This window comes from Ruditapes philippinarum, unplaced genomic scaffold, assembly GCF_026571515.1.
Source record: "Ruditapes philippinarum isolate M1 unplaced genomic scaffold, ASM2657151v2 ctg3290_1_1_1_1, whole genome shotgun sequence".
Classification (NCBI taxonomy): Eukaryota; Metazoa; Mollusca; class Bivalvia; order Venerida; family Veneridae; genus Ruditapes; species Ruditapes philippinarum.
Genome location: NW_026865848.1, coordinates 60,548 through 82,729, shown reverse-complemented (window position 1 = coordinate 82,729; position 22,182 = coordinate 60,548). Strand labels below are relative to the sequence as shown.

Here is a 22,182-nt window from a genome sequence, read left to right as displayed (position 1 = left end):
GAAAAATGTAAAAAGTGAGAAATAATTGTTTTTTCCCAACCCCCGGCCCAGGGGGCTAAAGTCCAAAATGATTTAAACTTTTTTCAAAACTTTTACTGATTTTTAACTAATTTTATTTTTTAAGGGTTTTTGAGAACAAAAATTTTTCCCCCTTTAATTTAAATTTATTTTAAATTAATTTTAAATTTTTAAAAATACTGGCAGAGTTAGACCCTGTTTTAGACTAGTAAAACTGTGAGAAAAGGTCATGAAAAGGAAAGAAAAAACCTTTGGTTTTTTTATGGGACGTGGACTTTTTTTGGGGCCCATTTTGTTTTTAAATTTAAAATTTGAAGGATTTTTGGGGCCCTTTTTTTCGGGTGATCTCTTTTTTAAAGGTTTTGTCTTTTCAGGTGTATCTTAATATGCATATGGAGGTAAACCTGGGTATATACTGGTGACAAAGGTAAAATATTTAGTTAGTGAAGCAACACTGTTCCTTTTACAGCTTCTTGTTTCTTATATTGGTAAATGAGAGCCTTTTTTTGTGGTTTTTAAGAGATGTAATAACAAAATAAGTAACTTTGTTGGGTTGATATCTAACTTAATGGAAGGGAAAGTTAAGTTGTGGCAGGTAATTTGAATATCTTTTTGTCAATTTAGGGAAATGTTTTATTAAAATAATGAGAGGGGGTAACATCAACATCGTTAAAGAAGAGGAAACCCATTTTAAAGCCCAAGAAGAGGGTACAGATTGAATAATCTGAGGGCTTCTGAGATAATGTAAACAAAAAGGTGCATTAGGTTTTCTTGGTGAAAAAAATTGTTTTTTTGGTAAAGCGAGTTTTTAATCCCGTAAGGGACTTGGATTTTATCTAAATGTGAGGAAGCTATTCAGCTAGCAGAAAACCCTTCAAGTGGTTCTACTAAGGTACCCACATTGAGCTGAAAAAATACATTGTGCGGCCCTGAGGAGGCGTTCTACTAGTAAAGCTGGAAAGTTGTAATTACCTTTATGTATTAGTGCGATGACCCAAAAAAACAATAGCAATATAACTGAAACCCCCCCCCCCAAAAAAAGAGTAAAATTAGTACAGCAGGATCTCTTCCAATCTGTATAGGCTTTTGGACGCTTGAACCAAGGAAAAGTTACTGAAGAAATGCATAAAGAGTTATACAGACTAATTGCCACAATAATGACAACCCTAGTCAGTCTACATTACAAAAACTGATGCCGCGGCTCAATATAAGAGCATTTTCTAAGTACCTAAAAACAAACAATGTGAGTATAATGTGATAATTAAGAAATTAAATTGTGTTATGAATATGTTCTTTTTTGTTTTGATTTCAAGTCCATTTCAAATTTTAAGGATTTCACTATATATAAGAACAATTTGGTTATATAGATTTTGAAATTTTGTATAATACTTTTGTCTCTGTGTATTAAGTACCTTTTTAATATTCTTAATTACGATGAAAAAAAGTCTTATTTTATTTGATTTTTTAACTATTGTTTTCTCTCAATTTTAAACGGTTAAAATAGAACCCCATTATAAGACTGGTCCTAGTGCTGGAAAAAAAAGGTTTAATTTGTTCGATTGTCTTTTAAAGTCTTGGGTCATAATTGGGCATTTTTTAGAGTCAAGGTTTTTTTCGATGTGATAAAGGATTTGTAAAATATTCTGAATGAAAATGAGTATTATTTGGAGGCATTTTGGGGGAAAATCATATTGAACATTTAAAAGCTTTATTAATAAGTTCAACTTTTGGTTTTTAAAAAAAAATTCGTTTTGTTTTCGTTTTCTTTTATTACTATTAAATGGCTTAATATCAGAATGATAATGAAATATCATCAGTATAGTGGTTGAAACACTGTTAAAAACAGTCTGCAAAAAATAAGCAAAAGCTGAGACCCCAAGTCAGTAAAATCCCATTTGGGGGCTATCATAAATGTAGGAAAATAGTCACAGGGCTAGCAATGTTTTCGTAACAATTTTGTTAGATATTTGGGTCTAGTTAAAATTGGTTCGAGCTTTATGGTATTGTACTGGAAAAAGTCAAATGAATATGAAAGTGAAAAATTTGTACAGACTGACAAAGGATCCAAAATAGAATAGTAAGGCAGAATTTACAAACAAGAAAAACTTTCAAGAAAAACAAACTGCTAAGCTTAGATTAAATACCCCCGCACACGAAGTTGTAAGGGGGTATACTGGAATAAACTTGTCGGCCATCCGGACGTCTCCCCGTCCATCCGTCGGTTTTTCCTTGTCCGCCCAATAACTTTAGATTCTTCAAGGCAAAGGTCAAGGTCACAGGGGCCTTGACTTTAAAAAGCTTGTCCGCCCAATAACTTGAGATTCTTTGGCCTACAGTTTTCATATTGGGCATGGAGATTATTCATGATCAGTAGATGACCCTATTGATTTTGAGGTCACTGGGTCAAAGGTCACGTCAAAGGGGCCTTGACTTTAAAATGCTTGTCCGTCCAATAACTTGAGATTCCTTTGACCAAGTCTTCATATTTGGCATTGAGGTTAGTCATAATAAGTAGATGACCCCTATTGATTTTGAGGTCACTTAGTCAACAGGTCAAGGTCACAGGGACCTTGACTTAAAAAACTTGTCCGCCAATAACTTGATATTCCTTTGACTCACAGTCTTCATATTTGGCATGGAGGTTAGTCATGATTAGTAGATTACCCCTATTGTTTTTGAGGCCACTGGGTCAAAGTTCAAGGTCACAGGGGCCTTGACTTAAAAAAAGCTTGTCCACCCAATAACTTGAGATTCCTTTGGCCTACAGTCTTCATATTTGGCATGGAGATTATTCATGATCAGTAGATGACCCCTATTGATTTTGAGGTCACTGGGTCAAAGGTCAAGGTCAAAGGGACCTTGACTTTAAAAAGCTTGTCCGTCCAATAACTTGAGATTCTTTTGACCCACAGTATTCATATTTGGCATGGAGGTTAGTCATGATTAGTAGATGACTCCCGTTGATTTTGAGGTCACTGGGTCAAAGGTCAAGGTCACAGGGGCCTTGACAAAAAAAAGCTTGTCCGCCCAATAACTTGATATTCCTTTGACTCACAGTCTTCATATTTGGCATGGAGGTTAGTCATGATTAGTAGATTACCCCTATTGTTTTTGAGGCCACTGGGTCAAAGTTCAAGGTCACAGGGGCCTTGACTTAAAAAAAGCTTGTCCACCCAATAACTTGAGATTCTTTGGCCTACAGTCTTCATATTTGGCATGGAGATTATTCATGATCAGTAGATGACCCCTATTGATTTTGAGGTCACTGGGTCAAAGGTCAAGGTCAAAGGGACCTTGACTTTAAAAAGCTTGTCCGTCCAATAACTTGAGATTCTTTTGACCCACAGTATTCATATTTGGCATGGAGGTTAGTCATGATTAGTAGATGACTCCGTTGATTTTGAGGTCACTGGTCAAAGGTCAAGGTCACAGGGGCCTTGACAAAAAAGCTTGTCCGCCAATAAATTGATATTCCTTTGACTCACAGTCTTCATATTTGGCATGGAGGTTAGTCATGATTAGTAGATGACCCTATTGTTTTTGAGGCCACTGGGTCAAAGTTCAAGCCACTGGGTCAAAGTTCAAGGAACCGCCTCCGTGGTCGAGGGGTTAGAGTCGATGACTTCTAACCCATTACCTCTCTGGGTGGGTTGATCCCGGGAATGTTTGGTTTTAGCGGGGAGGAAGGTAGTTAGAGGTGTATACTTCCAGGAACGATGGTTAGGAACTGCTGTATGACGAAACTGTTGGGAAAAGGGTAAATCAAAACACAAACAAACAAAATTCAAAAGGTCCAGGGGCCTTGATTTAAAAAAAGCTTTGTCGTCCAATAATTGAGATTTCTTTTGGCTCAACAGTTTTATATTTGACTGGGATTAGTCATGATTAGTAGATGAACCTATTGATTTTGGGTCCTTGGCTTGACTTTAAAAAATTGTCCTCCCATAAACTTGAGATTCTTTGGCCATAGTCTTCATATTTGGATGGAGATAAGTTCATGATCAGTAGATGACCTTTTGGATTTGGGTCACTGGGTCAAAGGTAAGGTTCCAGGGACCTTGACTAAAAAGCTTGTCCCAATAACTTAAGATTCCCTTTGACCACAGCTTCATATTTGGCATGGAGGTTAGTCATAAGTAGATGACCCCTATTGTTTTTAAGGTCTCTGGGTCAAAGGTCAGGGTCACATGGGCCTGGACTAAAAAAAGCTTGTCCCAATAACTTGAGATTCCTTTGACCCACAGTCTTCATATTTGGCATGGATGTAACTCATGATTAGAAGATGACCCCTTTTGATTTTGAGGTCACTGGGTCAAAGTTCAAGGTCACAGGGGCCTTGACTTAGAAAAAGCTTGTCTGCTCAATAACTTGAGGTTCCTTTGCCCCTCAGTCTTCATATTTGCATGGTGGTTAGTCATGATTAGTAAATGACCCCTATTGATTTTGAGGTCACTGGGTCAAAGGTCAAGGTCACAGGGGCCTTGACTTAAAAGACTTGATTTTAAAAATTTTCACATTTGAAGCCTGGAGAATACATATCTTAGCAATGCACTGGCGTAGTTACCTCAGATTTGGCAGGGTGGTTGTCCTTGAGTTTTCAATTTTCTTGTTTTGTTACAATTCAATAAAGAAACCCTTAATTATTTCAGCATTGTTTGACGTGAGTCGTGAGACAGAAGTTAGTCTACAGCTGTACAGTAGGAAAGATATGATCATGTCCAAGTCCAACACAATACTTACAAAATGGCTCAGATTTATGAAAGGTATATCTTTTTCATATGTACACTATAGAACTTACACTGGAAAATGATGTCATAAATAATGCTGAATTTATATTAAAAACATGTGATTGCTGCATGTTAATAAATTTATTACATAGGAACAGAATAGAAATGTCACATCAGTTATGAAAAGGACAATAGTTCTCTATAACCTGATTTTATGTAACATATATTTATTCAATGACAAAGTAGTGTATGTTCATAATAATATAAAAATGGGAGAAAGGTTACAGAGGACGTGATTTCTATAATGATTTTGTAAATGTTAAAAAATATGTAGGGGCGTTTGTGGCTGAGTGGTTAAGGTGATTGACTTCGAACCACTTGCCTCACACTGCTGCTGGTTCGAATCCCAACAGCAAAAATCTATTGTTTTACTCAGGTGCCAAAATATAACTGAAATAATGCGTGGAAGGAAATGTAAGGTCTTCCTTTACCAGTAAAGCTGGAAAGATGCTATATGGCCTATACTTTATTTATGCAATGTAAAACCAAACATACAAACAAATGAACTAATAAAGATAAAAAAAACATATCCAATCTGTTGACATCAAATATGTAAAAAATAAGATATATTTAAATAATTCTTTATGCTTACAGCAGTTGATAGTGAAGACATTACATTCAATTTAAGCAGAGAGTTGTTACAAGACAGTGGATTGATCAAGTACAGTTAACTTACATATTTTTAATACAAAAAACAAAAATCCTCAACTTTTTCCAAAAATTAACAGCAAATTATTCTGTTATACATTTTCCTTTATCATTCCTTTTGCCAAACAAATTATTAAAGGTCATTTAAAGTGGTGGCATGGCCAAGCTGGTTAATACATCTGAGTAGCTATCTAAGGACTGCTGACCATGTGGGTTCAAACCCTGTCAGGGACAAGCCGTTGTTTCCTTGAGCAAGAAACTATATTAATTGCCTAATACTGGTTGTTTCCAGAAACGGATTCGACAATGTTTGAATAAGCTTATAGCTTCCAACACAATCAAATCTTGAATTTATTTGTGTAAACAAAACCAACAAATTATAACACTGTAAACCTTTACCCTTCTTAAATCAAAACTTGATAAGCCTTGGCAACTTGTTTAGAGTCAGGCTAGCCTGTATATCCAAGCAGTCTGACCAGACTCCAACTGCTGTCTGCTGGTTGACTTAATTTTAAATTTTTCTCCTGATAGACCCATAATTGATAATGAACAGTTCGAAAAATGGAAACTGGAAAAATTCATTTAACATAGTCGGCAGGTTAAAGGGTTAAAATAGTGGTTAAGTTTTGTCTGCTCACTTAGCTCAATATGGAAAGCATCAGATTAGTAATTAAAGGTTCGCGGTGCCATCCCCAGGGGAGCAGTTATTTCTCCATGACAATTGGTCATTCAAATTGAGTCTAATGGTCACATTTTTCCAGCACTGATTCAGAAATCACTTTGAATTAGTAGTTATTCACTTGCATAGAAATTGATTATTACTGGTTAGTTATCCAGAAAAGCTGGTTAGGTGGATCCACTATTATGTTGATTTTCAGTTGTACAAGGAGTCCTTAACAAACATGTTGTCTTTTTCTGGTTATTTGTGAATGGTACCTGAGCCTTTTGATTTTGATTTATTAGACTCAACAATTAAAAAAACAACAAATTTTTGTGAAAAGCATTTAATATGGGGACTTTGGGGTACACAGTAATAAAACATTGCCATACATATTTAATAAGCTTAAATCTGATTACATACATTTATTCTTATTTTAAAAACACTTCATAGAAAAATATTGCTATATTGGATTTAAGTGCCCATTAAGCATATATAGTATGTGTGTAAATATAGTCAAAATATCTTAACATTTTTCTCATGTTTATGATAGTTTATAGATGTGAAGAAAGTTGTCATATTTCTCATCAGTTTGCACAACACTGATATACAGCTTCTTTGTTTCCTCACACCAGCATACAGCACATGTTCTTTCCAAATTCTTCAACACAACCTTACCTGTAGAAAAATCTCCTGATATCTCTTCTATAACATTTCTTTCCCGGTCACACACAAAGACTGTACCATCATCTGACAGTGACATTCCTCTAGGACCACTCATGCCTCTATAACTACCTATCACATTGCCCTGCCAGTTTAATCTTCTCACTGTCTCCATGTAACAGTCAGACACATAGATAGAACTTCTGTTACATGTGATATAAAATGGCTCTTTGAAAATATTATTTTTATCAATTGTTGTTTGTATTGCGCCATTCAGGTCAAGGATCTGAAGTTTTGCTGGACGAAGGAAAGACACAACAAGTTTACCTTGGTAACAGCTTATACCATAACACTTTCCATCAACCTTCATAGTGTGCTTCCTTATGAGTTTGTTTGATGAGATTAATATAAATTGTATTGTTTGTTTGTTAGGAAGTGTGACAGCAAGTTCAGTACTGGTTACTGTGGTGATATCCCATGGTCCAGAATCTAGTTGTAGTTGATCAGACACAGATTGACTGCTGGTATCCACCATCTTTACAGCATCGATAATATAGTCAGTGATCATAAGAAGATCAGGGGCCAGCAGAGTCATTCCTGTTATCCCACACAATATTCCATCTTGCCGTGTCTTCACACAGATTTCTCCCTCATGTGAAGGTTGTCTAGACTGTATGGGTAGAGCTTCTTTATTTAAAGTTCTCTCTATCAGTGTACCAAAATACTTCTCTTCTTTAAGCTTGGTTAATATTGCCACATTTGCTTTAAAGTGGTGCTCTTTGATATCAAATGAAGAAAGTTTTAGTTCTTTTTCCTCCATATCTTTCATTGTTTTCTCAGCAAGTTTGAGTTCCATGAAGAGTTTGTCAGCTTTTTTTGATGTGTTAAGCTGTTTGATTTTATCTGATGATGCCTTCAAAAATTTGGTTATATCTTCACATGTTGTTTCTACTGCTTTCAGATGTTTGTTGTTTTCTTGTGTTATCACTTTAGCTGCATCTTCAGCCTGTCTCTCAAGTTCATCTAGTCTTTGGTTGATTTCTTGCCGAAACTTTTTGATTTCTGCCAATGATTCTTTGAGAGAGCTGTTGGATTTGTATGTCATGTTCTTAACATCTTCTAGCTTCCGTGAAATTGGTCACAAGTGTTATTTACTGCATTCAAAATAACTTGATATTCTTTACTGTCTAATATATCACCAGAAATGTCTGGAATATAATCAACTTTGCAGGAAGTAGTTTGGTGATCAAGGGTAACACAAACACTGCAGAGTAAATTTGTATGGTCATTACAGTAGAACTTGATCATTTCTTTTGAATGTTTAAGACAGGGTGTGGTCAGGAAATAAGACTGGCCTGTATGGGTGGGTGTTGAGGGTTGCTGCAAAACGTTAGGCATATTAGTAGCGTCCTGAAGTATGTGATGTTTTGAAGCCCTATTCACTTTGTGTGCTGTAAAACAATTCTTGCAGAGGTGTTCCTTGCAGTCAGTACAGTAACCATGGGCAGGTAGTCTAGGCCCTACCTCGTCACAAGGCTGGCAGTAAATTTGAAGATCTTCATCTGATGCCATGGATGTTGTTGATGATGAAAATTGTTTTGATGCTTTCTTTCCTGAGATTGCCATGTTTTACCTAAAATGTATTATAATAAACTAACTCCTGAATTAAGAATGTTTAAGTTTTTCCCAGCTATTCCGTAGGTACAAACAAACTTTTACAGCTACAGCTTTGAAAATAAACTCAACAGGTTGACTAATCTATTGTGTTGGATAGTGTACCGTGAAAATATAATGGTAAAAAATTGTTTGTACCAACAGATTAGCTGGGAAAAACCCATATTTGCCGTGTTCTGGATAATATCTATAGATTACTATGTATTGTATGTTTTCAAAAACATAAAACTCAAGATTCATTGCTGATTTGACACAAAGATAAAGTCTAGTTTATACTTACTTCCATGACTTTTTTGTGGTTAAAAGTTATGTTGGGAAAATATTCAAGGAAATATACATTGTTCATTTCATATTTTTGACTTGTTATTTGTGATGAAAGTTGATGTTATGGTATATAATTATGCCCCCAAGAAGAGGGGGTATATTGTTTTGTTATTTGGTTGGTGTGTCTGTAAGTAGACCACTTGGTTTCCGCTGATTATCTTACAAAGTCTTCATATTACAGATACTGATTGATCATAACTAGTAGATGACCCCCCTATTGATTTTGGGATTACTAGGTCAAAGGTTAAGGTCAAAGGGACCTTTAATGTCAGAATGGTTTTCACTCATTATCTTGAAAGCTTTTTATAACAAAGTCTTCATATTTTACATACTGATTGGTCATAACTTGCAGATGACCCCTATTGATTTTGGGGTCAAAGGTCAATGTCACAAGGGCCTTAAATGCTAGAATGATTTCCGCTCATTATCTTGAGAACTATCTTTTACAAAATCTTCATATTTCACATATGTGGTCATATGTAGTGAATGACCCCTATAGATTTTGGGACCACTTGTTCAAAGGTCTAGTTCACAGTGACCTTAGATTAACAATGGTTTCCACTGATTCCTTTGAAAACTTTTTATCACAAAGTCTTTATATTTCACATATTGATTAGTCATAATGTGATCACTAGTTCAAAGGTTAAGGTCTTTATATTTCACATATTGATTAGTCATAATGTGGTCACTAGATCAAAGGTCAATGTTTTATATTTCACATACTGATTGGTTATTACAAGTAGGAAATTATTTTTCTTTATTGCTTAACTGAACACTTCCAGGTACCCATTTATGACAAGTTTCTATAACAAAATTTCCAATGATATTAGTCAAGGGCTAGAAAGTTGGGCCCATGTGTGGTTCGACATTTCTTGTTATTAAAAGCTCTTATGTATGATGCCTCTACATGGAGGGGTGATATACATTTGCCTTTATCTGTCCATCTATCATGCTGTCCTGCTGGTATGTTGTCCTTCCAAAGACTGACAAAACAGTGGAAGGCGGGGGCATCAATGTTTTATGTTTATCTTCATTTAATTCTGTTTTTTTTTTTGTAAAAAAAAGTTAGAATTAAATAAATGGTTTAATTGGTACAATACATGTTAGTTATATTGTATATTATCTAATGCTATGTCAAAGTCTATATATCAAGTAACTTAGTTGATTTAAATATTTTATATCATATGATTATTGGGCCATGTATGATAAGGAGATGTAAAAGGTAAAGGTTGTATGCAAATATATTTACAGCAGACATTTTCAAAATTGTTTTGGCATTTCACATTGGGATATCAGATATCTTAAAATAATCACTTGACTTAATCAGTTTTCCCTGGATCAAAATATAATGGAAATCAGGAAAAAAGGCAAACTATTGAATTAGACCCTGCTGTATATTTCAGAAGTAAAACTTATATATTATAAACTTAAGAAAACAGGGTGAATCATTAATTTATATTTCCGGTTCAAGGATAGAGCGCCCGCCCCGCTTTCACCCGCCCACCAAGAAGACAATTTCATTTGACATATGACATAATGCCTTAATTGCCCTAGTTTCTACATAGCAGCATTGGTCTTGGGCACTTCATGAATGCCAAATCTAAAAGGTCTGAAATTTAAAGGTCAAGGTGAGATTGACCTTTTATGCCAAAACAGATTCCAACCAATAACTCTACAACCCATAGGCCCCAACTGTAACTATGTTGTGCCTATTTTTTGAGTTCCAAAAGGGCAGATAATCCTAGGATTATATTATAACCAAAAGAAAATGTATTCACTTCACACTTGAAATTCTAGTTAGTCTGTTAATCACATTTACAGAATTATACCCCTTCTTTTTTATTGAATTATATTATAAAGCAATTAGAAAGTGGAGCGCTCTGTCCACTGACAGGTCTGATTACAAATATTAATCTAATTAAAAGGCATGCAAAATAACCTAGTCCAGAAGTTTTTCAATACCATGACTTTGTGTATCAAAATATATTTGTATATATATATATATATATTTAACTTCCTTTTAAAAATTTTTTTTATAAAATGAGAATGCTCACTAATTGCGATCGAGAAATAACTTTTTGTAGACATTAAGATATTTAATAAAAATATTGTACCTTGTAATCTTAATCCTCAAATTGTCTCACAATTTTCTAATGTTAATATTTTGCTGTTGATATTGGATATGTGGAATTTGCTCCTTTTCTACTTCCTTGTTTTATAACACTTAAAACATTGTAAAGTTAAATTTTAAGTTGTTCTTTCACAACGTGCTGAAAAGTTAAGTTGTTATCATCCCTAATTTATTGGTGTGTAAATGTTTAAACTTAATGTTGACCTAGTAGGACAGTCATAAACTGTGTTGAGAAAATTATATAAAAGGGGATTGATTTAATAATGAAATTTCATTTTTTTTTTTAATTGTATATTCTTCTTACAGTATTTGAAAGCTTCAATTGGGATTGCTTAAGAGCCCAAAAGGGTCAATGTCATTGTTTAAATGAACAAAGTTATACTGTACTATGCTTTTTAGCTCACCTGTCACAAAGTGACAGGGTGAGCTTTTGTGATCGCTTTTCGTCCGGCGTCCGTCCGTCCGTCCGTCCGTCGTCCGTAAACTTTTACTTTAAATGACATCTCCTCATAAACCACTAAGCCAATTTCATCCAAACTTCACAGGAATGTTCCTTTGGTGGTCACCTTTAAAAATTGTTCAAAGAATTTAATTCCATGCAGAACTCTGGTTGCCATGGCAACCGAAAGAAAAAACTTTAAATATCTTCTTTTAAAAAACCATAAGAGCTAGAGCTTAGATATTTGGCATGAAACATCTTCTAGTGAGTGTCTACCAAGTTTGTTCAAATAAAAGCCCTGGGGTCAAAATTGGCCCCGCCCCGGGGGGTCATTGATTTTCCCTATATGCATATAGTAAAAACTTAAAAAATCTTCTTTTAAAGAACCCAAAGAGCTAGAGCTAAGATATTTAGCATGAAACATTTTCTAATGGGTGTCTACCAAGTTTGTTCAAATAAAAGCCCTGTGGTCAAAATTGGCCCCGCCCCGGGAGGTCATTGATTTTCCCTATATGCATATAGTAAAAACTTAAAAAATCTTCTTTTAAAGAACTCAAAGAGCTATTGCTGAGATATTTAGCATCAAACATGTTCTAATGGGTGTCTACCAAGTTTGTTCAAATAAAAGCCCTGGGGTCAAAATTGGCACCGCCCCAGGGGTCATTGATTTTCCTTATATGTGTATAGCAAAAACTTAAAAAATCTTTTTTTAAAGAACTCAAAGAGGTATGGCTAAGATATTGAGCATCAAACATGTTCTAATAGGTGTCTACCAAGTTTGTTCAATTAAAAGCCCTGGGGTCAAAATTCGCCCCGCCCCGGGGGTCATTGATTTTCTTTATATGTGTATAGCAAAAACTTAAAATCTTTTTTGAAAAAACCCAAATAGCTAGAGTTTAGATATTAAGCATGAAACATCTTCTAGTAAGTGTCTACAAAGTTTGTTCAAATAAAAGCCCTGGGTCAAAACTGGCCTGGCCGAAGGGGTGTCATTGTTTTTAACTATATGTATATAGTAAAAACTTAAAAAAAATCTTCTTTTAAAAAGCCCAATGAGCTAGAGCTTAGATGTTTAGCATGAAACATTTTCTTATGGGTGTCTACCAAGTTTGTGCAAATAAAAGCCCTTGGGTTAAATTGGCCCTGCAACGTTGGGGGGGGGGTGCGGTTGTGGGGGGGGCCTATATACAGGTGAGCGATATCAGGGCCATCATGGCCCTCTTGTATTTATATTCCAATGATAACACAACTTCCAACAATCAAATTTGAAATGCCTATCTAAGGGGCAGATAATCTTGAAAGACATTTTTGCTTTCCTTTTTTTTTACTTGGAATAATTTCTCTTAAACCTTTAAATGTCTATTTGAAAGTTATTATATTTTATTAAAAATTGGTTATTGATAGTGATTTTTCTAAGTATCGCTGTCCGTGGAAGTAAAACAAATTGTTGAGTTTTGTTAGAAATAGAATTGTTTGAGGTAATTTAAAAGAAACAAACTGGAAATAATAGACACAATTTAAATGGGCAAGATTGTTGTGCCAGTTTACCTGCTGCTATAATGGACAATGCCATGTTTGTTCTCGAAATTGGAATCAGTCCACAGTTATTTGCCTTTCGTTGACCACAATAAGGAAGTAAATCCGCATAAAAGAGTGCCTGTGTTTAATACCAGATATAAATGAATAATTGAATAAAAGAGATAGAAAAAAGGACATTTTCTGACAGAATTCATTCAAATAGTTGGTAAATGCCAATTTTGATCCAGATTTTATGTGAGTAAGTATTTTTTTAGTGTTTTTCTACATGACAGAACTCACATGGTTCCGGCTAATTACTGAAAACTGTCAGACTGATGTATTTTGAACTGAAATGCTGTGAAAAAATGTCTCATGACCCCTAGCTGGAATTATTTATCTTGGATGGTACTGTATAAGCACAAGTGACTTTGACTTGATTGGAGAGTTAGTAAAATTGCCACAGGGTTTAATGTTTATATAGAACATATAGTGAAATTAATTGTGGTCTGAGGCAAATTGTGAAAATTAGCTACTAAGTATTGGTTTTCTAGCAGTTAAAATTAGAGACTGCATCGCTTACAAAATTGTGAAATCGTTGAAGATTGGCTTTTTATTGATGACAATCAAGATGCATAATGTTTATTAGGAGCTGATTTTAATCAAGATTGGTACAAAGAAAAAGTTTATGCAAAAAATAATCATTTCATTCAAATCAACACCGATTTGCTTATAGATTTTTAAAGGTTATACATTTTTCTTTACTTTATCAATCCTTTTACAAATCACAAGTGATTAGCCTTTGTCAACAATATAGAAGCAGGCCAGCCTGTACATCCATGCTGTCTGACCAGGCTGACGGTATACTGTTTATTGGTAAATTTTAAATTTTCAAGTGTGTTCAAATAAAAGCCCTGGGGTCAAAATTGGCCCTGCCCCAGGGGGTCATTGCTTTTCCTTATATGTATGAAGTAAAAACTTTAAAAATCTCTTTTAAAAAACCGAGAGCGCTAAAGCTTAAATTAAGTTGGAATGAAACATTGTCTGATGAGTGTACCAAGTTTGTTGATTTAAAAGCCATGGGGTCAAAATTGTCCCCGCCCGGGGTCATTGATTTGTCTTATATATATATATATATATATATATATATATATATTATATATATATATATATATATATATATATATATATATAATATATATATATATTATATATTTATATATATTATATAAAATCTTTTAAAAAAATCTTCTTTTAAAAACCCAAAGAGTAAGAGCTTAGATATTAAGCATGACACATCTTCTGGTGATTATTTACCAAGTTTGTTCAAATAAAAGCCCAGGGATCAAAATTGACCCCGCCCCGGGGGTACTGATGTTCCTTATATGTCTATAGTTAAAACTAAAAAAATCTTTTTTTAAATATCCCATAGAGCTAGAGCTTAGATATTAATCATGGAACATCTTCTAGTGAGTGTCTACCAAATTTGTTCAAATAAAAGCCCCAGGGTTAGATTGGCCTGGCCCCGAGGGTCTGATTTTCCTTATATATTTTTAGTAAAACTTTTAAAAACCCCAAAGAGCCAGAGCTTAGATATTTATCATGAAACATCTTCTAATGGGTTTCTACCAAGTTGGTAAAAAAAGCCCCTTGGTTAAAATTAGCCCCGCCCCAAAGGCCTATATAAGGTGAGCGATTTCAGGGTCATCATGGCCCTCTTGTTTTACAATTTGAATAATTAAGTGCGCGAATGATCTGAAATTTTGCACAAAGATTAGTGGTCTAAACCTTTATCTAATGGTACATTTATCTGGAAAAATATTTGGACATCCATCATGTCAAAAAACTTCAGTGGAGTCCCTTTAATGATCAGTGGTAATTTTTGTTCAAATTCACAGCATCATGACATTTGGTATACAAATGCAACCCGGCTTTTTCTGTCTTTGACCCTTTTTGTTATACTCTATTTCAATTCCTTTGCAAGGTATTCTGTTACTAGTAACTTCCTCATTTCCGAAGCAGTCTTGCGGGGGTATTAATCTTATTTAGTGATAGTTCTAGTTTGAGATTAATAATATCTGTCATATGTTGCGGTTCAGATCATAATATCCCAAGGGGTCCTATTCATGGACGGGTTCCCGAGGGACGGGTATTCCAATCCGAATCGCAAACATATGTCATTTTTTCCTACATAATCTATCATAATCCAATATATTTTTAATTCTTTACCTTAATAAAACTAATTTCAATGGAAATTTATGTCATAACAACCGTATATATTTTCATACAGCAGCGTATGAAATTTCACTTCCATTCATTATACGGCAAAATTACATCATTCTAAGTATGACATTGTATAGCACGCGACTCATCTGGCACCCCCATGACAGATAAAATTTCCAGCATGATTAAAATTGATGGAAACACCAGTCTGATTTGCAAAAAAATACTCTGTCAAATTGTTATAAATGAAAGTCTGGATTTCTATTTAGTGATATAAAACCCATATTACTCAGAGAATATCACTCATAGTGTTGTTAACATAGCTTTGCCGATTTTTTGTGTGGCCTACGTATTAATTCATGACTTCTTAATTTTACTTAAAAATGTAATGTGCATCTTATTCTTGAAGCATATTTTTTGCTTCAAAGGCAATTACTGCACTAAAGTAATATTTTTTCCACCGCAATGATGACCTTATTCCGCAGTAAACTCATTTTTAGATCGACTTTTCACAGAATAATCGAGCTAATGCAGTCACCCATTTGTTGGCGTCAGCGTCCCTGTGTTTATGTTTTTGCGTGTAAGCTGCTATCTCAATAACTTAACTGAAGAGAATGGATTGAAACTTCACACACTTGTTCTCTGTGGTTATTTAACATGATAGGCTTAAGTCTCATAACTCTTGATTTGCTTAATTGCATAATTATGCCCTTTTTCGACTTATAAATTTATGGTTAAGATTTCGCATATAAGCTGGTATCTTTATTACTTCTGAAGGGTTTGTGCCTTTTTTATGTGACAATTTTATGCATTCATAATAATAAACCAGTATTCACGATAAAACATCTTATTAACAAGCCTAGAACCTTTTCGGACAATTTTATGGATTCATCATATAGGTAAGCATTATTATACTCAATGAAACACCCTTGTGACAACTTTTTCAAATAATCGAGCATCGCTGTCCTCCGACAGTTCTTGTTTATATAACAACTTTGTTACAAGAAAAGCATTGATGCAAAGCATCAACGGGCGTCCAAGCAAGAAATGCAGAAAGTGAAGATGAACTAGTAGACATATGATGACAAGATATTCTTATAAACTTTTCAATGGTTAATAATAAATTATTGGCTTTTACCAGAATGAACGGACGAAAGACATTGTTCATTATATATGAACTTTGATTGGCATGCTAGAGATTAGAATATTACTTGTTATTTCTTTATGATCGTGATTATTAATAGCAACGGATATACATGTATACAATCATATGTGTAACGCATGATCAACACCACACTTGTGTAATTGTCCCTTATTATGTTATCGCTATAAGCGAAGACCCCCTCTTATGGTATCTGTTCACACTTAGTAAAAATATGACACTGGTTATATTACCATGTTGATCATAATTGTTTATTATACAATAATTGTAATATCTATTTTAATATAAAAAAATACAGATTTTATGAATATTGTTTTCCTCTCTTTTTGTGTTTTATGTGCTATATATAATGAGTTTTTTACGTTTACTACTCTTTTTTTTATTAAAATTGTAAAATAAATTTTAAGAATTCAATTGTCATATTGACCGACGATTATAAGTCAAAACTTAACTGGAAAAAGTCAGTAAATTATGGTAAATCTTTCAATATATAATATTGTTTATTCTTAAACCATGTACAAGTACATTTGTATTTTCTTTATCATTTTTTAAATTATTAATCAATTAATCAATTAAATAATTCATAAAATCTAATTTGTAACTTTGAATAATTCCTCGGCATCTTTACTAAACACGAATAACAAATTAAATAAAATGTTTCAAAGTTGATAGTGTCATATTAATACCATCAACTCATCATTCTATTTTAACATACCATAATAACCCACTGTGTACTACAAAATGAATAATAAGATAAAACCGAAGAGACGGAAAAGGTTATTTCATTTGAAAATGTTTGAATTGCGAAATTCTCCAGTTCGCTATTCATTGTACAAATCGCGACATTTCATTTTTAATTAATAATAATCAAGCACCCTCATACCGATCGGAATGATCGGCTTTTATTATGACTTAAATGCTCGAGAAGTTGCTGTCCCCCTTTCACAAAATCTGATTTCATTTCATAAAGGGCGCCGCGCTTCGGCGCGGACGCCATGAAACTTGTTCGAGTAACCTTCAACCACTGACGGACACTCCCTCAATCTTATTTTAAGTACCATAAGAAAGATAATTTTAAGGAAAATATGAGTTGACAAATTAAATTTTATCTATTCAAACAACACTTGATTTATTCTCCTTGCAACAGGGAACACTTTCAGGGCTTACTTACTTCAAACAATCATCACACACATCATTATTTTGCTTGTTATTTTATTTCCAGTGTCAAGATGTTTTCCAAGTATAATCTCTTTATCCATATACATGAATATAGTAATATGCAGGGGCTGATATACATTCTTTAAATCAGAATAAACACTTTAATGTAAGTAGAATATGGAAGATATTACATGTGAATCATACACTTGTTTAAATGTAACGGACAATAAATAATAAGAGAATATAATTACGAGACAATTGCTCTGTTTAGTGGATGTGTGTGTGTAAGACACTTTAAGTTGTTGAAATCCCGTCCTGCTTTATATAAAATTAATTGGAAAAAATAAACCGAAACTGAAACGTCTTGTTTCATAATAATTATCGCTGTTAAACTTATTTATTGAAAAAGGCAGTTTTGGTCACAAGTGGCTTTGAGAATATGACATCTTAATTTGTTGAAAGTAGCGGAAAATGGATGATGATAAAAATTGAGTGATTCTGACTAAATGGGCTTATTTCAGAAAAAGTAAAATTGCATATTGAATGGCCCCATCAAATATTGAGAGAAAGAAATCATTAAATGTAATGTCATAATTTCTTTAAAATTTCATCACTAAACATAATGTAATGATATCTTTAAAGCAACATACCTTAAGATCCATGTGTATTTACATAACAATTTGAAAAATGTATTTAAAAGTAAAATATTGTGAAGTGAACAAAGGAAGTAATTTATCATGTCGTTACATTGATTTCTGTTGATAAAGTGCTTGCCTGATACATTTAGCTTTACCTCATTAATACATATTGAAATAAAATAAAGAGAATGGCTTATTTTTACCTCCAACTGGTTTGAAATTTTGGGACCATTTCTTAAAGATATGACCCTTGACATATTACTGCGCAGGGCATGAACTCGAAAGGTTCCTGACAGGTTTTTGAATAATTTGACATTTAAAGAAACAAACGCATACTAAAATTGGAAACATGATTAGAAGAATACCAAACAAGAGTATTGTATTATAAAATTTATCAGGCTTGGCATGAAAAAATGAAGGGCTCAGCAGAGCCCCGCCCTTCTTCTGACCTTTTTTAGCTCACCTGTCACAAAATGACATGGTGAGCTTTTGTGATCGCTTGTCGTCTGTCCGTCCGATAAACTTCATAGGAATGATCCTTTGGTTGTCAACTTTCAAAATTGTTCAAAGAATTTAATTCAAAGCAGAACTCTGGTTGTAATGGCAACCGAAAGAAAAAAACTAAAAATATCTTCTTTTAGAAAACCGAAAGAGTTAGCGCTTGAATATTTGGCATGAAACAACATCTAGTCAGGGTTCAAATAAATGCCCTGGAGTCAAAATTTGCCCTGCCCGGGGGGGACGGGGGGAGTCATTGGATATCCTTATTAGTATGTAGTAAAAACTTAAAAAATTTCTTTAAAAAACCCAAATAGCTAGAGCTTAGCTATTAAGCATGAAACATCTTCTAATGTGTGTCTACCAAGTTTGTTCAAATAAAAGCCCTGGGGTCAAAATTGGCCTCGCCCCAGGGGGTCATTGTTTTTCCCTAAATGTTTATAGTAAAAGCTTAAAAAATCTTCTTTTAAAAAACCTTTAGAGCTTAGAGCTAAGATATTTAGGCTTAGCATGAAACATCCTCTAATGGGTGTCAACCATTTCGTTCAAATGAGGGCCCTGGGAATAAAATTGGCCCCACCGGGGGATCATTGATTTTCCTTATATTCATATGGTAAAAACTTAAAAAATCTTCGGTTAAAAAAACCCAAAGAGCTACAGTTTAGTTATTAAGCATGAATTATCTTCCGGTGAGTGTCTACCAATTTTGCTCAAATAAAAGCCCTGGAGACAAAATTGGCCCCGGCCAGAGGGGGGGGGGTCACTGTTTTTCCCTATAAGTGTATAGTAATAACTTAAAAAATCTTTTTAGAGCTAGAGCTTAGACATTTATCATGAAACATCTCCAAATGGGTGTCTACCAAGTTTGTTCAAATAAAAGTCCCTGGGTTTAAATTGGCCCTGCCCGGGAGCCTACATACAGGTGAGCCATTTCAGGGCCATCATGGCCCTCTTGTTGCAATAAAAGTGCCTCTTTAGCATAAATTTATTTTGTGATGTTCAACCTAAATTAAACTATAACGTTCTTGTCAGAAATTTGACAGAAAGGGCCAAGTTTAACCCTTTACCAAGAAAAAATGAAAAGGTTTTGAAAATTTATTTTTTAACATTTACAATTTGAGTATACAGACTTTCTAATGATATAAAATATGAAACTGATTAATGAAAAATAACTTTGTAATTATTCATACAAAATTGCTATAATTTGCATTTAATCAGAGGCCATACCTTTTGCCAACGATTCACAAGTTACCCGTATTGTCTTATCAGCAATTTGTCACTATTAATAGATTTTATAAAAATAACATACAACGTGTAGTCGCGTGATTCTAAGTTACAAAAGAACAGGGAGATTGTTTATGATCAAATTAAATAGAATTGGTCTCATAAGATATAAACACCCAAATAATTTAAAAGAATCATTTCAAATATCATTCATGATTTAATTACCATAAAATAGCAATGCTTTACACTTAAAAAAGTAAAAGTATCCCTAAATTCAATGAGTTATCTGTAGGGATACATTATTAATTCATTTTATAAAAATTTTAATGTTGCTTTTTAAGATGTCAATATTTGTATGTTTCTTTTCATTAAGCAATGTTATTATATGTTTGAATTTTTAAGATTATGAAAAGATATTGTGGTCCTAAATTTTGTTCAATGATTGATTTGCTTTTATATTCAGATTTTAAGGCCTTCTCCTACCATAGATATAATATATAACTGTTACAAATATAGTCACCGGTTTCTACCGGCGACTTAAATCAGCTTACTGATCAGACTGCACAGACATGCATGCTGGTTTGGCTCTATACTTGTCACATACGTAACTTGTTTATAAGGGTTATAAGTTTAATGTGTAACATTACTTTGTATGGGAAAATTTAATTTAATTTAGTTTAGCAACTGAGATAAGTGTCTAGATTTTACAATGTGTGCATGTCTCACCCTTAGCCTGCTGAATTTGTTACACAAATTTGCATAGCTTTGATTTTGGAAGAGTCCAATTCAAGTTATATGGGATTTCTATATAAAGATACAAAAATTGAACTACCAACAGCATAGAGGCTTGTTGGACTGCAGATGTGCAGGCTGGTGATAACACTTATCACTTCCAGCAGGTTAAGGGATAGGAAGATTTACCATTGAGGGCACATCCATTGCAGAGTGGTTGAGGTTATTGGTGTCAAGCCACTGACCCCTCACCGGTGTGGGTTGGAATTCCAATAGGGACTTTGGATTCTTTCATGTGAGGAAGTTAAAAAGCTAGCTAATGTGATGTCGGCGGTTCTACTCAGGTGCCAATTTGTGCCTGAAATAATGAATGGAGGGGCACCTGAGGTCTTCTGCACCAGTAAAGCTGGAAAGTTGCCATATGACATATACTGTGTTGGTACAATATAAAAACCCTACAAAAAAGGACAACAACCAATCAAACATAAATTTGCAAAATAACATTAATAATGTGTGCAAGGTGAAAAGCAAAACAAAAAGGAAAAAAATACCATTGAAAGTAGACCTTTCCAAGTGCTGGAAATATCAAATTATGGTCTTAGTACAGCAGTTATTATATGTTTTAAATTTTTATATGGCAAATTTATAAAATAACAGACCTTAACTAAATGTGTAATTATGGAAACATCCGAAATTTGTTCATTCATGCGTAAACTGTTATCATTTCAGGACAAGAGAAAGTCTGGTGTAGACAGGAGCAATAGTACCACACCTACAAAGTCAGATATTATATCCTCGATTAAAGATACTTCATTATGTAAGTACTTTCCTGGAATGAAATATTGTCTTCTGTTGCTTTGAATGATTGAAATATTGTGTATACATGTATGACTGACCAGTCCTTCTGAATGTTGGTAGAACATATTTAATTATCCAAGTTAAATGACTTCCATGAAACATTTAAAATACAAATATTGTTTTCTCTTTGTGACTAACTTTGAAAGTTTTTATTTGCTTTTTTGTATGTAAGTAATAATAAAATGATTTTGGTATGTCTTAAGTCAGGCCAGTCTGCACATACTGTTAGAAGGTCAATTTTACCTTTTTTCAAATCTGAATTCCCTTACAATAACAATTATTTGCAAGTTTGGAATTGATGGAATGTATTGTTAAAATGTTAGGAATGTGTTAATAGATATTTTTTGTGTTAAAGTTACTCATATTGAAACCATGTTCAGGAATATTACATGTCTATAACATAAATTTTATTGTAATTTTAGATGAAGACACACAATATGTTGCTCTGTACCCATTTGTAGCCCGTGTAGATACAGAGCTTACTACATGTATATACAAAGGGGACATAATCCTGTGTAAAGAGTGTGGCGATAAAGATGGTTGGATGAGAGGTATAAATGACAGCACGAAGCTCGAAGGATGGGTACCAGCTACATACGTTAAAAAGGTGAGATTTTGTGAGTTCAAAACATGATGAAAATGATAGCCTAAGTCCAAAGCCTGACAGGCCTTCCAAACCTCTGGATTCAGAAACAGAAAAGTCAGAATAGTAAACCCCCAAAACATGGAAAAAGCCTACTTCCTGTCATTCATGAAGTTAAAGAAACAAGAAATGGCTCACCAAATGGGGTTTCCCAAACAACTCCAGGGACCAAACCAAAAAGCAGAATTC

The 22,182-nt window shown here is 33.9% G+C and overlaps 1 protein-coding gene and 1 long non-coding RNA gene across 2 annotated transcripts; one reads left to right on the top strand and one right to left on the bottom strand.

Moving 5' to 3' along the window:
* The first annotated feature begins 5,283 nt into the window (after positions 1–5,283).
* LOC132730547 (uncharacterized) lies at positions 5,284–21,963 on the top strand. The gene is made up of 3 exons (XR_009625772.1): positions 5,284–5,466; positions 21,222–21,309; positions 21,773–21,963. It is a non-coding gene; the product is annotated as an uncharacterized LOC132730547 (long non-coding RNA).
* LOC132730546 (uncharacterized) lies at positions 6,522–11,041 on the bottom strand. The gene is made up of 2 exons (XM_060716501.1): positions 10,887–11,041; positions 6,522–8,407 (listed from the first exon to the last, which is right to left on the bottom strand). The coding sequence occupies exon 2, from the start codon at positions 7,877–7,879 to the stop codon at positions 6,656–6,658; it is 1,224 nt and encodes a 407-aa protein (XP_060572484.1). The 5' UTR covers positions 7,880–8,407; positions 10,887–11,041; the 3' UTR covers positions 6,522–6,655.
* Positions 21,964–22,182: the final 219 nt, after the last annotated feature.